This window comes from Plectropomus leopardus, chromosome 11 (genome assembly GCF_026936395.1).
Source record: "Plectropomus leopardus strain MGB_pleo_1.0 chromosome 11, ASM2693639v1, whole genome shotgun sequence".
In the NCBI taxonomy this organism is placed as follows: domain Eukaryota; kingdom Metazoa; phylum Chordata; class Actinopteri; order Perciformes; family Serranidae; genus Plectropomus; species Plectropomus leopardus.
Window position 1 is genome coordinate 24,792,744 of NC_142186.1, and position 13,912 is coordinate 24,806,655.

General features: G+C 40.2%; 2 protein-coding genes across 3 annotated transcripts; one reads left to right on the plus strand and one right to left on the minus strand.

Moving 5' to 3' along the window:
- The first annotated feature begins 285 nt into the window (after positions 1-285).
- gnb3a (guanine nucleotide binding protein (G protein), beta polypeptide 3a) lies at positions 286-8,387 on the plus strand. The gene is made up of 9 exons (XM_088084378.1): positions 286-469; positions 3,606-3,726; positions 3,886-4,031; positions 4,290-4,353; positions 5,264-5,426; positions 5,512-5,578; positions 6,101-6,302; positions 6,397-6,613; positions 7,205-8,387. The coding sequence occupies exons 2-9, from the start codon at positions 3,670-3,672 to the stop codon at positions 7,309-7,311; spliced, it is 1,023 nt and encodes a 340-aa protein (XP_087940504.1). The 5' UTR covers positions 286-469; positions 3,606-3,669; the 3' UTR covers positions 7,312-8,387.
- A 1,438-nt stretch (positions 8,388-9,825) lies between these two features.
- Positions 9,826-13,649, minus strand: cdca3 (cell division cycle associated 3). Of its 2 annotated transcripts, none has more exons than XM_042489373.2 (6): positions 13,500-13,649; positions 12,352-12,502; positions 12,163-12,259; positions 11,162-12,082; positions 10,607-10,674; positions 9,826-10,081 (listed from the first exon to the last, which is right to left on the minus strand). In XM_042489373.2, exons 2-6 carry the CDS (start codon positions 12,481-12,483, stop codon positions 9,989-9,991), a joined length of 1,311 nt encoding a protein of 436 aa, XP_042345307.2. In that variant the 5' UTR covers positions 12,484-12,502; positions 13,500-13,649; the 3' UTR covers positions 9,826-9,988. The 2 variants fall into 2 exon arrangements, with proteins under 2 accessions (XP_042345307.2, XP_042345306.2); XM_042489372.2 differs by having other exon boundaries at positions 12,352-12,506; positions 13,500-13,630.
- Positions 13,650-13,912: the final 263 nt, after the last annotated feature.

Genomic DNA, 13,912 nt, shown 5'->3' on the forward strand with positions numbered 1-13,912 from the left:
CTCAGCACCATAAAAAGCCATGTTCCCAGGTCCTCTATTTATCTCCCCCCCCCCTCCCCTCCATGATTTCCATCTCATAGTTTTTGATTCGGATTCACCCCAGCTTATGTCTTGTGACCCCATAACCACGCTCTGCACCTTGTTTGGTTTCCCCCACTGTCTCCTCTCCCTTTCTGTCTCTTTTTTTTACCCCCCCACCCCACCCCCACCCCTCTTTCTGTCCATCCCAGGGTTTATCCCCTCATCACTGATCTCCCTTCATCCCTCCAATCCTCATCTGTTCCTCATAGGAGCAGTGGAGAGAGTGAGTGACGGAGGAATATCCCGCTGTGTGTGATACCAAAAGTGAATGAGCAGGAGAAAGTGTTGTAACAGGCGGGCTGAACTTATGAAAACGACCAGAGGAAGACCGCTGGAGGAAGAGTGAGTAAAGGTCCACCAAAACACCTTGAGAGGAGACTCCTAATTGGTGAGTGGATGGTCAGATGTTATTGTTTACATAGTTTGTTCTTGGTAGTTGTGAAGTTGTGACATGCTGGATGACATTCAAAGTGCCCGATGAAGATTGAAAAGACATACATCACCAATATCTTTAAAAATTTGTCAAAATCCTGAATCTTGAAGGACTTTTTTGGTGTCATGATTGACATAGCCTCAAAGTTAAATGTAAAAAAAACTGAGGGGTTGGGGTGTTGAAAAGTTGCTTTTCTTTAACACAGCACACTTACAATATCATCTGATGTTACAGTTTGAAGGACATGCTTTAAAAAACATGGATATATTAAATATGGAGATCATCGACATGCATGTAAAGTACATACGTGCATTTTATCTAGTGTGTATGGCACACACAGCGGAGGGATTTACATGGGATCAGCATACAATGCTGGTTTTGTCGCGTGGATTGATAATCTGACAACAAACAAATTCCTTTTGTTGTCTGATTCTTAATACTGTCGGACAGAATCTGCAGCACTAAAGTTGTTTGTGTGAATGTATTATGTGTGGTGTAAAATTTAGCTTCAGACTGGTGACATTTTATTTTGAAAATGCTGAGCATCTAAAGTTTTAAGAAGAGAGGAAAGGTTGGGCTTGTGGTTGGGCTTATGGACAAAATCCTCTTTATATAATTTTATACTGATAAATGTCATATCATAGAGTATGGTTGCAGGGCTATATAGGTTTTATGCTATACTGTGATTTAAAAATGGACAGTTATCAAAGACTGTAAATGTGCTTGTCTGTGATGTGAAAAAACAATGCAATGAGACATAAAATCTCATCAGACTTTTAGCACATACTTAAATGACAAAAATAGTTTCAAGTTTCAATAATGAAGCCTAAAGTCACTGTAACTGATAATAATAATATATATTTTTTAAAAAAACAGCTCTTTTCTTACCATTGCAACCCTGTAGTACAGTTTCTGTAAACTGATAATGAATGAAATAACAAGACAGTTATATCTCTTTTTGGCTAAACTGAATAAAAATCTCATAAAAATAAAATATTATCATAAATCTTTCCTCGTCAGTTATTTACCGCCTTGCCCATATAAGCCTTATACATGCAGGGATCCTTAATGGTTAGCTAGCAAAGGGGCAACATCTCTGTTGATAGACAAATTTATTGTCACATCGTCCAACTTGCAGTAAAGACGCAGTGTGTTAGTTTACGTTAGCTGACTTTGAGGAATACAGGGAATATAAAAAAACGTGCATTTGGCAAATAAAAAATCCTGAGAGCAAATAAACTCTATTGGATGAAATCAAAGACATTTCCACCATAAACTGATGCAAATTCATTCATAAAAATTCACGAGTGCAGGAAAATTTCCTGGGGGAGGAACCCAAACCCCCTGTTTTATGTCGCCCTCTCCCAATTCGAAATGAAACCTACACCCCGGTCAGACTCAAGTTCATAGGCCCAGTTGTACCAAAAATACTCCACCTTCCACATCCTCACAACTGTCTGTGCTGTCCTCCATCTGCCCCCCTCCCTCAGTCTCATCCCACTATCTGCCCCCCCATCCCTTTCTCCATCTCTTATCCAGATGCAAAGAGCAGTCAGTAATCGGATGAGAGCAGATTTGATTCAAAAGGCTTCCCTTTAAAATCTCAGCCAGTAGGATTTAAAACTCACTCTCCTGCCTCGCCTCTTACCCTCCACCCTCCCTTCCTCCACCCGCCTCCCCCCTCTGCCGCCTCTCTTCTCTGGCTGTGTTAATGCACTTCACCATCCAGCAAGCCCTAGCAGTCATTTAATCACATGGAACAATGGCAGAGACCCTGGAACAGAATGGCAAAAGGGTAATAGCACGACTAAAACACTCAAGCATTCATTACAACACTCATTATCGAAGCAATTTTCCATCTGGAACAAATGCCTAAAATCCCCTGTTACCAACTTCAGGGACAATGTGGTCATCAGCAGTTTAAGGCAGGACGCTCGTACTGTAGCTGCTGGAGTGTTTGGAGAGCTGCGTCACTATAAACACCACAAATCAGAACTCTAAATGTGTTTTAACACATTTCAGGCTGCCCCTTCATTCACTTTAAACACTACAGATAGATAAAAGATTGAGCCAAGTGGCAAACAATTAAGGCAAATCTCTTTCTCTTACAGAGTCACTCCCTCCTTCCCTTCCTCTCCTTTTCACTTCAAACAAATTAGAGGCAAATGCACTTGGTCATGTGTTTTGACTTCATTCAAATAGTGAAAGAGAGAAAGAGATTGCTGCAGGGACACATACGATAAGATCATCGCAAGTATTCCCTCAAAGCAATTTTCAAGGTAAGATAAAAGAATATATTTAAATTAGTTCTTCACAAAGGAGAAAATACATTTGTGATATCTGCACATGTGCAGGGAGGGTGTTGTTGTTGGATATATTGTTTTAATTTTCTGTCATGTGTGTTTGCTCAATCAGCTCCGTGACTCTGCCTTTTCCACTTGTGCCTTGATTGCATTTGTCACACTCTGCGAGTTTGTCCATTAGGTGATTGCCTGACTGCTAAACGTTGCTCATTTAATCACAACATTACCAAATTCAATAGCCATCAACGTTAGGTGAGCGCTCACTGGAGTGTTAAATGGCACAAACACACCTGTCATCATCATCGCTTGCGAGTTTGTCGACAAGTGAGAGCCAACACACACTGGTGACATTGTTACAGGACATACTGGTTTGTGTGTACATTCAGGGTGAGGATGTGTGCTCTCCAGAAGTATCACATCATCTGAAGAGCAAATACTTTCACTGCTAATGTCAAACCTGAATATTCATGCAGTCTGCGTGTGTTTGTGTGCATGTGTAGGTGTGTTCTGTCGGTTTGTGTGCACACTCCTGCCTGTTTGTGAAAGTTTGCAAAGTAGATGAGGGCCAGTTTGACTTGCAAAATAGCACTTACTTGGAGACTGGAGCAAGGGAGGATTACTAATCGTTGCAGGTGGCTGCAGGTAAAATTCCAGCATAAAGTATTTTTACAGGAAAGGCTGCTACTGGGAGATAAACATACAAATTGAAACTATTTTCTTTAATGATTTCTTGGTAACTGCATTGTTTTTGTTGTCTCATACCTCTTCTCTTCTTCTTTTCATTTCAGGATTATCAGCTTTCCTGCCATCACTCCCTGTCTCCACTGGTGACAGTGCCTAATAACCATCGCCATGGGTGAAATGGAGCAATTGCGAAAGGAGGCGGACAGTCTCAAAGACCAGATTTCTGTCAGTAGGCCCTTCTATATCATCTTTAATACACAATTTTGCAGCATTTATCATTATGTGGCATCGCTATTCACTGTGACCTGAAGATGCATTAATAACCACATCTTGGATCAACACTGGCAGTAACCCAGCTACCTGCGTCTGTGTCTGCTCCCCCAGGCAGCTCGTAAGGCGGTGCAGGACACCACGCTGCAAGAAGCAGTAGCCTCAATCAATGTGGTGGGGCGTGTTCAGCTGAAGACCAGGAAAACACTACGGGGTCACCTTGCCAAGATCTACGCCATGCACTGGGGCACTGACTCCACGTAAATACACAGCATGCTGTACACTATTTAAAGGAGCACCTGCTGTTTTCATTTCACAGCCAAGATCTTGATCAAATTTAGCACAAAATTAGAGTGAGGAGAGACAAAAAAGGAAATTGTGATTGTTAAATTAGATTTGTCAGGCAGAATTTAGGTGGATGAATTAGGGACACCTTTTATGTTGATTTTTTATCTGACATGTCTCCTTGTTTCTCTGTCTTGTTTGTTTTTTAATTGCTATCACTGGTATGCAACCAGGCTGTGTGTCAGTGCCTCACAAGATGGAAAACTCATAGTGTGGGACAGCATTACAACCAACAAGGTAGGAAAGAGCAAAAAATGTGTGTATTATGATTACAGTAATGAAATATGTGAGTAAAAGTACATCATAAAAAGAAAATAATTAGCTTCTGTAGCTAAAACTGAGCAAGCAGTAACTGAGACCAAACCTTTGCCATGTACATCCCCCCCTTAAACATGCAAAAATACACATGTACACCTGCAACTTCATGCTCAAAACCTGGCTTCAGATGTGATCTCTCTAAAATGGTGAATATTAGTGACAAAATAAGCAACAATCAAGTTTAAAAAAACATCTTAAGCCTCTGACACCTGGATCAACATCTGATTTCTTTTGCATTCAGACACCTTTCACAAGCATTTAAACCTCTGAACTGTAAGCAAATTGGTTTGATTCCTTTCAAAAACATGGGGTAAAAGGCAACATGACAAGAAATGGCCTGCAAAACACAAGAAACTTGTAAAATGTGAAAAAAGTGAGGAGGACATTATTAGAAAAAACAATTAAATAGGGGGAAATTACTCGAAAACAATAGTTCTAATTATAATTATTTAAAAAATTACGTTGTGGAAAAAATACATATTTTATTTCATTATTAGTATCTAATTTTTGTTTGGGTTTTTTTGTTGTTTTTTTTGTTTTTTACTTTTTTTCTTTCTATTTTTGCTATTTTCTTGTAATTTTTTACTTATTTCTTGCTAGTTTTTGAATGAATTCACATTAATTTAATCAGGCTTTTCTAACGTTACACAACCCATTTCTTCACTAATTTTTACAAAAACTGTGTGTTTATGCTGCTTATACCAAAAAGCTGATTAAAAAACATGCTTTTAGTGTTTTTGTTTTACGTTCAGATTCAGTGATTGGAGTCTATTTGGTTTCAGTGGTTCAAAAAAAAGACTTCCACCTGTCTTCTTCTGCGTGTCTCCAGGTGAATGCCATCCCTCTCAAGTCATCATGGGTGATGACTTGCGCCTACGCACCCTCGGGGAATCTAGTGGCTTGTGGCGGTCTGGATAACATGTGCTCCATCTACAACCTCAAGGGCAAGGACGGGAATGTGAAGGTCATGCGGGAGCTGGCGGCACACACAGGTAAGTTAAATCTCTTGAAGTCACTGATGTTCTTATGTTTGAGCTTGAGTCCTCCTTCTCTCTTGGTACTTCTGTGGTTGTCCAGGTTACCTGTCCTGCTGTCGTTTCCTCAGTGACAGTGAGATCATCACCAGCTCTGGAGACTGCACCTGGTAAGAATAGTAGGGACATTAGGCTTTGGCCTCCGAGACTTCAGCCATGAATGTTTTTATAAATAGCCACCGATCTAAATATGAAAAATGAGAATAGGCCTAATAATTTCAAAAAGCCTTGAATCAAATCATCTGTCATGTCATTCATACTTGTACTTACTTGTACATACTTGTACTTATTGTAGTTAATACTACAAATGTACGTAGTAATTCCATCACTGTTTACTTAAATAGACCACATTTAGATATTTTTCCAACTCTAGTCAATACATTTTTAATTCTAGCATTCTTGCTAAGTACTTCTACCGCTAACTAGCAACTAGTATTATTTCCCTCATCACAATTCATTATTAATCTGGAAATTAAGGAAAGCAAAAGAAACAAAAAAAACCCCAAAAGGGTAAATAAGGTGGCAGAGTGCATAGGATAAGAATACAATATGATTTACTGAGCTGCAAAGTATGCTGCAACTTTTCTCTCCATAGTTTAAACGAATATTGTTTTCGGTTCGTTTCCTTCTAGCATACTATGGGACGTTGAGACAGGGACCCAAAAGATCGTCTTTGCAGGACATCAGGGAGACTGCATGTCCCTGGCCGTGTCCCCAGACTTCAAGTTTTTCATCTCGGGGGCATGTGACTTCACGGCCAAACTGTGGGACATTAGGGAGGCCCAATGCAGACAGACCTTTGGAGGTCATGAGAGTGACATCAACGCAATTGGGGTGAGGATGATGGCGGCATCCTCCGTACTTCTGTATCAGAGTTTTATTTTTACTCAAAGGAGTCCAATTTTCGAATCACTTCTCTTTCTTCCAGTTCTTCCCTAACGGTAACGCAGTGATAACAGGGTCGGATGACGCCACCTGTAAGCTGTACGACCTGCGAGCCGACCAGGAGCTCATCACCTACCAGGACTCCGGCATCATGTGCGGGGTGACCTCCCTGGCCCCCTCTCTGTCTGGACGCCTGTTGCTGGCTGGGTATGACGACTTCAACGTCAACATCTGGGACACACTTAAATCTGAGAGAGTGGGTGAGTACAGGTGGAAGATGGAGATGAAAAAGTGAATTTAGAGACTGATTTTAAAGAGTAACTAAATCCCCCACTTTTGGCTTTTGTGCCCTCTTCCTGGATTATGAAAAAAGTATTGAAAAATGGGCGGGGCTGGGAGGGGGGATAAGACATGCTCAGTCACCCAATTGTGCCGCCTCTCGATCCACAGCACCTCCCTGCCCCCCTCCCACACACACACACACACACACACACACACACACACACACAGTAGTCTGTTGGTGAGAGGGCAGCAACAGGGGCGTGGTTGGTCATGAGAGCAGGCTTCCTACTATACCAGGATTGGCCAATAGCAAAATTCAATTGCAATAGCCAGATTTCAACGTTTACAGGGCAGTCACTATGCATATTTATAACACAATTTGTAGAATTTCAATACTTTGCACTCAAATGTCAAGAGTTGGACCTGAATCAATCATCAACATATATATATTGCTTTTCAACTAAAAAAACAACACGTTTGGGGGGTTTAGTTACTCTTTAAAGCAACTGAGGTAATTTCAGTGTTACTTTGCTCTTCTTACATCATGTTTTGATTGTGTTGTGGTTCAGGAGTGCTTGCCGGTCACGACAACAGAGTGAGCTGTATCGGAGTGTCCTCAGACGGCATGGCGTGTTGCACAGGATCCTGGGACAGCTTCCTCAAGATATGGAACTGAGGCTGTTCCTTGCCAGCGAGCAGAAAGAGAGCATCTGCCTGGGCGAAGGTGAAGAAGATAAAAAAAAAAAGAAATTGGAGTTTGAGGGAGGGGATGAGGGACGAGGAGCCTCATAGGGTGAGAAGTGGGTATTTTAATCGTGCCAAGTCCTATCTTATGTTGGAGAGGGGTTGTAATGTGAAGATTTTTCTCCTCTCACGTCGCGCTCTCACCTTTCTTCTCACGTTATGGGGGAATTTAGGGGTTGGGACAAGGGGTGGGGGTCTCGGTAAAAGATCATTCCTCTTAAAATTAAAATAACGGTATGCACATTTATCACAGCAATTCAGAGGTCACCCAATGAGAACAGTTGCCAAATGGAAATGGTAGCACACTGGATGAGATAGACGAGATAAGTTCACACTAGCTATACAAATATGCTGTGTTTTATATCAAAGCATAAGTTATGTCATGAGTAATATGAGCATTTGCGTTTTTTTGTTTGTTTCAGATTGTTTTTTGTTCTTAGTTTTGGTAGATTCCCTAGATGCTTACATTTACTTTTTCTTTTTCTAACTTTAATTAAAATGGAGTTTAGTTTGCAGGTGTCTTCATTAGTGTTTGAGTTGTTTTGTATGTAATTGATGGACAATATTTGGATTTGGGGTCTCAACATTTGGCCTAACCCCCCTCTAACTGTAGCTAGACCTGAAAAGTGCTTTGGGTAAACTGTTGAACTGACAGATGGGATTCTAAAAAGGTTTTCATGGTTCACTAAGCACTTACACACAAAAAAGGATGACCCCATTTGTCTCAGGACAGGAGGACTTTTTGTACAAGTGTTACACGGATGATAACGGCTATTGTGTGCATATGAGCAATACATCTGATCTGTATGTGACTGCCTACTTTTCCTCCTGCGTGGTACATGATAAACTTTAAGGACAGTTTGTGTACATACAGAAAAAAAAAAAAGTAAGTTCTCACTAGATGTTGGACTGCCTCTTTTCCAATACTGGATAAACACTGTGCAAAGTAAAGCAATACTACCTTTCTTAAAGACTGTCTAATAAACATGGGATTCTGCTTTAACACAAGTCTTTAGTGTTAATTTATCACAAGCTGACTTTAATTATTCTGTTTGTAACATGTTTATATATAAATCCACTGGATGTGGAGTGACACAATATGGCAATGATCCCCAAACATTTTCCTTAAGAAGCCCTTTTCTGTCATTGACTAAAAGAGCTACCCTTGGCTAAATGGCATATTTTATGTTTATTTCATATTTACATTCAATGCATAACAATAACAGTACAGAAAAACTAATAAACTGTAGAATTAACCAAAATAGTGAACATAATAACCACAGGAAGCGTGGGTAGAACAAACGATTTGGATCTATTTTGAGCAGATTATTTCCTGTGAATACTGTCACAGATGAGTTTTCCTGATATTTTTTGGGAACTTTAATATCTCTGTATAATGTATAACAGGCTCTGTGCTAGTTTTTAATACAGGAAGTGGCTGTTAAGCAGAGTTGAGTTAATATCTTGACCAGTAATCTAAACCTTTAAAATAACTATTTCCAATTTGGACTTTATTAGGAAAAGCCTAGGCCCCATCAAATATTCTTGCAGATTCAACCTTTCACGTTTTGTGTTACAGACATGTAACTGCATGTCAGGGTCTTTATGTCCTTTGCAGAATTTTCCAGAAAGTTTGATCTGCTGCACTTGCTCCATTTTTTCCAAATAAGGCATTTAATACAGTCTAAATTATTGAGTTGCCCCTCCCAATATTAGCTCTTGACCCAAATTTTAAAAAGCTAATTTCTAATATTCATCATTTAATTACTTTTACCATTGAACACATTAAAAAGAACCCTTAGGACTTTTGGGAGCAGGAATTCGGATTTGCATCACCAGACGACCAGTGACAGTATTTTTTTAAGACTAGTCCACTATTCCTCTATCTGTGCTAGGCATGTAAAAACGACAATTTCATTTAGTTTTCTCTAAATAATTATTATTATTATAATAATCAAGGACTCGCAACCCCAAGGTTGGGCACCAGTGAAATATGTCAACATTGCTGAAGCACTATTTTAATTTAACTTGATGTACCATGATGGTTTACAACTCAAATTTATTTTCAATGTGAAAAAAAATCTTAATTACTTTTAGTCCATTAAGGAATTTAGATGCTTGGATAAAAGCAAACATATTCTGTCTTTTTAAAGATCAACTGAAAACACGATGGTTCATTTACAGGCTCCCTCTAGTGTTTATTACTGAAGACTCTTTACAAACCATTAACTAATGATGGGGATGAAGAGGCACGAACAATGGCAGAAGTTGTGGGATTCAAATAGCAGATGCAGGGAATTTGTTTTTACAAAATAAATATTTAGGATGGTGTTTTTTTAATTCAGTTTGGGCAGAAATAAAGACTAAAAAGTATCTCAGAAAAAAAGTAGAGCTCAAGAGAAACAATAGCAATATTTACAACCAATACAGAGATTTAAAGCTGAAGTATGAATGCAAATAAGTTTTATTTACAAGAGAACAAAACGGGATAGAAAACTGCAGTGAGAAAAGTAATATACACACAAATCAGTTTAAGAAAGCTGTACACATAAAAGCTTGTTTTAAGAGATATAAAAGCGGCAGGATTCTGTACACGTCGCTGCAGTGAATCATCGGTTCTCCTTATCCAGAGACACTGCCAGCACTCTGCGGTCCATCTGTCCGAGCCGCTGCTTATCTGGGGTGGACACCTTCAGCTTCATCTGGCAGGCGGGGGGGGGGACAACACATAACCTCAACAAGTGATTTACTTTCTGTGTTCTCTTTAGGACGACTGAATTACTCAACGTCACCTTAAACATTCAGTAAAGGTTACTTTTAAGTTTCAGTAAATAAGGAGAGTGGATACATTCAAATAAGAAAATCAACCTCTGTAGGTAGTTTTAAGACTTTTAACTAATTCCACCCTCCATTCATTTTTATCGCATATTATGGTTATTTCCTAAAAATGCATTTTATATTCTTCATGCTCTTTTACTGTTGTAAATTTTGTTGTTTAATACCTCTTTTATATGTATATTTCTTTTATTTGTTTTCCACCTCTGGCCTGTCTGAGACTTAATTCCAGAGTTATGGTATCCATGTGCCGTATAACGATTTTTATTTCAGCGCTCTCGCGTGTAAAGCACTTTGCACAGCATCTAATGTATGAAAGATGCTATAAAAAATAAAGATTATTATTATTATTATTATATCAGGAGCAGTTAGTGCATGCTAGTATACAGTACCTGAGGACGTTGTTCCCTCGGCGAGTTGGTCGCCTTAAGGATCTGCAGCGGGGATCGACCTTCAGTACCTTGAAAAGGAAGGAAACATCAAGCAACAACTTGTTAAAGGGCTCCCACACATTTTCACTGACAAACTCTTAAAATTTTCCACGACTTTTTTAAGGAACCATAATAACATCGAATGATCATTCACAATGTATAACACAAACAGATCTGTATAGTATACTTAACTCCAAATGTAAGTTATCGTTTGAAATTTTAACAGCAACCTTTTCCGATCTCTAATAGTTGGCTATGTTTCTTTTACGTTACCTGTTGAGGTTATCCACAGAAGATTACTATAAAAATACATTTTTATTACACACTACAAAACTCCATGTATTCTCCAACATTTAAAGTTTAAAACATTTTCCAAAACTTTTTAAGATTTTTACTAATTCTGTGACCCTTCCATGCCTGGAAAATTAGATTGTTAAATTCCATGCCTTTTCCAGGTTTTCCATGACTATGGGAACCCTGGTGTTATCATAGAAAGGCCACAAATTTTCCACACACCTTTCTGCTTTGGTTTCCCAGACTGCCCCTGGTTCTCATTGGTTACTTTCTTCACGGCCATGCGGACAGCGAGAGGAGAGGAGCCTCCTTTTCCACCCTGCACTGCTCTTGCTCTCAGTCCGGTGGCGCCAAAATTTTTTCCCAACCATTGCGGTTTGAACACAACCTGGCTGGGGCTCTTTGAGTCGAAGGTGGGGCAACGGATGCCGGTGCGGAGCTGTGGCTGCTCTGGGCTGGGGACAGTCGGTGGCTCTGGCGCAGGAGGCACATACGGTTCTTCAACAAGCTCTTTGGCGTCCTCAGAGGATGGCTCTGCCTCCTCTGCATGTGCAGGGGACACCTGAGCTGGAGAACCATCGGAGTCAGTGGGGAGGGACGGCTCAGCAGGGGACTCTGGTTCAACAGTGATAGAGGGAAGGGCGTAACAGTGATCCACTCCGTTCCTGAGTGGCTCCAGGTCCACAGCCGGCACTGGAGACGAAGTGCTGTCTCGATGCACCTCAGCAAAGATCTGGGTCGACGTCGCCCCCTCATGGCACGTTATCAAGCTCATGCTCAGCCTCTTGTGAAGAGGAGACTCTCTTGCTTCTTCAGCCTCGTCCAGGCTGATGTCAGCTTCAGTTTCTATCTCCACCTCCACTTGGGGCTGCTCAAGAAGCACAAAGGGGCTCGAGTCACCCACACTGAGGAGAGGAGGCTGCACAGGCGTGGCCAGGAGGTTGGCGTGATCATCCATGGAGCCAAAGGTGCGGCAGGGCTGAGGAGTCAGGAGGGGCTCAGTGGAAGCCAGCTCCTCGTTCTCAGAGACCCTCTCCTCCTCCACGGCATCATTTAAGCTTTTCTGAGGGGCTTCGGGGACTTTGCCTTCAGTCTCAGTGTGTAAAAGCATGCCCAGGCGGCGGGCAAAGGACCCAACTGTCGCTGTGGGAGCAAATGAAAGAAAATTGTGTTACATGTGTATTTTAAACGAGAGAAAAGCAAAAGCTGAAAGTTATAGTTACCTCTCATGACTTCTCTCACAGGGGTACGGGTAATGCCAATAGTAGGTGAGCGGGGATCAGTGAATGCCAGCGGAGACTCAGTTTTGGACACAGGGACCTAAGAAAGACATTTGGTACATGCAGGTAGCCTTTATTTACATATTTTCTCCTTATGGCTTACAGTACTGGCAAGTCAGCCACGTAACCTACCTGAATGGGTGTCCGGTCGATTCCTGTTGAAGGTGAGCGTGGATCCATGAGTTCACTGACTCGACTCTTTTTGAAGACTACTTGATGTTTTACTGGTGCAGAAACAACCATCTTGCTCTCACTGGATCCCATGATGCAGATTTAGTGTTACCTGGCTCCAAGAGGACAGAACAGAATAGAATAGGGGTCCATCGATATTAGTTTTTCAGGGCTGATACCGACAATTAGTAGTTAATGAGACTGACAACCATATTTGAAACCGATATGCATTTGCAATAAAATCCTTCTGTTTTTTAAAATGCCTTTAGCAAATGTTTACTCATAACTAAAACCTACAATATCATATACAGCAAGTTCCCAACAACCTTTTTTTTTTAAAAGTGATGAAAATTTAAACTGAATAATAACTAAATAAAATAGCTCCCGAGGTCTTACAAAGTAAAAGTCCCTCCCATGCTGACACATTAATTTTTAATTTATTAGTTTTGTCAGCAATCATTAAAATGAAATACAGATATAGGTAGTCCGCAAAATGCCAAATATCGTCCCAATAATCAGCCATAATCTGTCGACTCCTATAATAGAATAAAGTTTCACTGATAACCAGAAAAACATAATAAAAACAACAGAACACAAAACATATGGATAAAATATAACAACAAAACACCATCGAAAACACAGCTCACTAGTATAAAATAAAAATTAGATACTTAAGGATTCAAGGAGTATATATTCATTTCTAAATAAAATTCCAGCAACTAATTTCCATACAATGAACAACTGGCGTTTGACTATTGATATGATGAATGACAACATTAACCTTAATTTAGCCTCATGCAACACTGATACTTGATAGATTATTCCAATTTAACATAGCTTGTTTCCGTACTTGTACTCTTCGTGTACGTAAGTTAACGATTAAATAAAGCAAACTTTATATTAGGAATTAGCTGAAAATGAAAGTGTTACCTAGCACGTTAACAACAAGCTAACGTGGCTAAGGTCAGTTAGCGTGATATTTCCTCCGTTTCATTCATAAAAATCAAATGAAATTGTAACGCTTCATCCGTAATAGGTTTAATGGAGCTGACACTACTTTAACATATTTTAACCGAGGTGTGCGGTTTCAAATATAGCCTATAGCTTACCTTATACGAAACAACACTGTCGCTCAGGCGTGTCGCTAAACCTCTTTTCACTTATTCCACAGTTGAGATAAACAGGGCATACACACGAGTTTTAAAACATTTAAATGGCGGGGTTGGATGCATGTTATTTTCGAACGGACCAATCAGCGTGCCTGTCACCTCCGCCTCCTCGGCGCTGATTGGTTCAGAGTACAGCGTTCTAGGACTGGGCGTGGCGTGCTGCTGATAACGCATTTGAAATTTGAAATGAATGCATGTTTTGTTTTTGTCACATGTTACATGTTACGTTGGAGCAGTTCTCCTTCAACATGCTTCTCCATCACGCTTCACAATCAAACTGCCTAAAGGAAATATCAGACTTAGTGAAGCGATACATTTTTAGTAAAGAGGAATAGTTAGGAAAATAGGAAAAG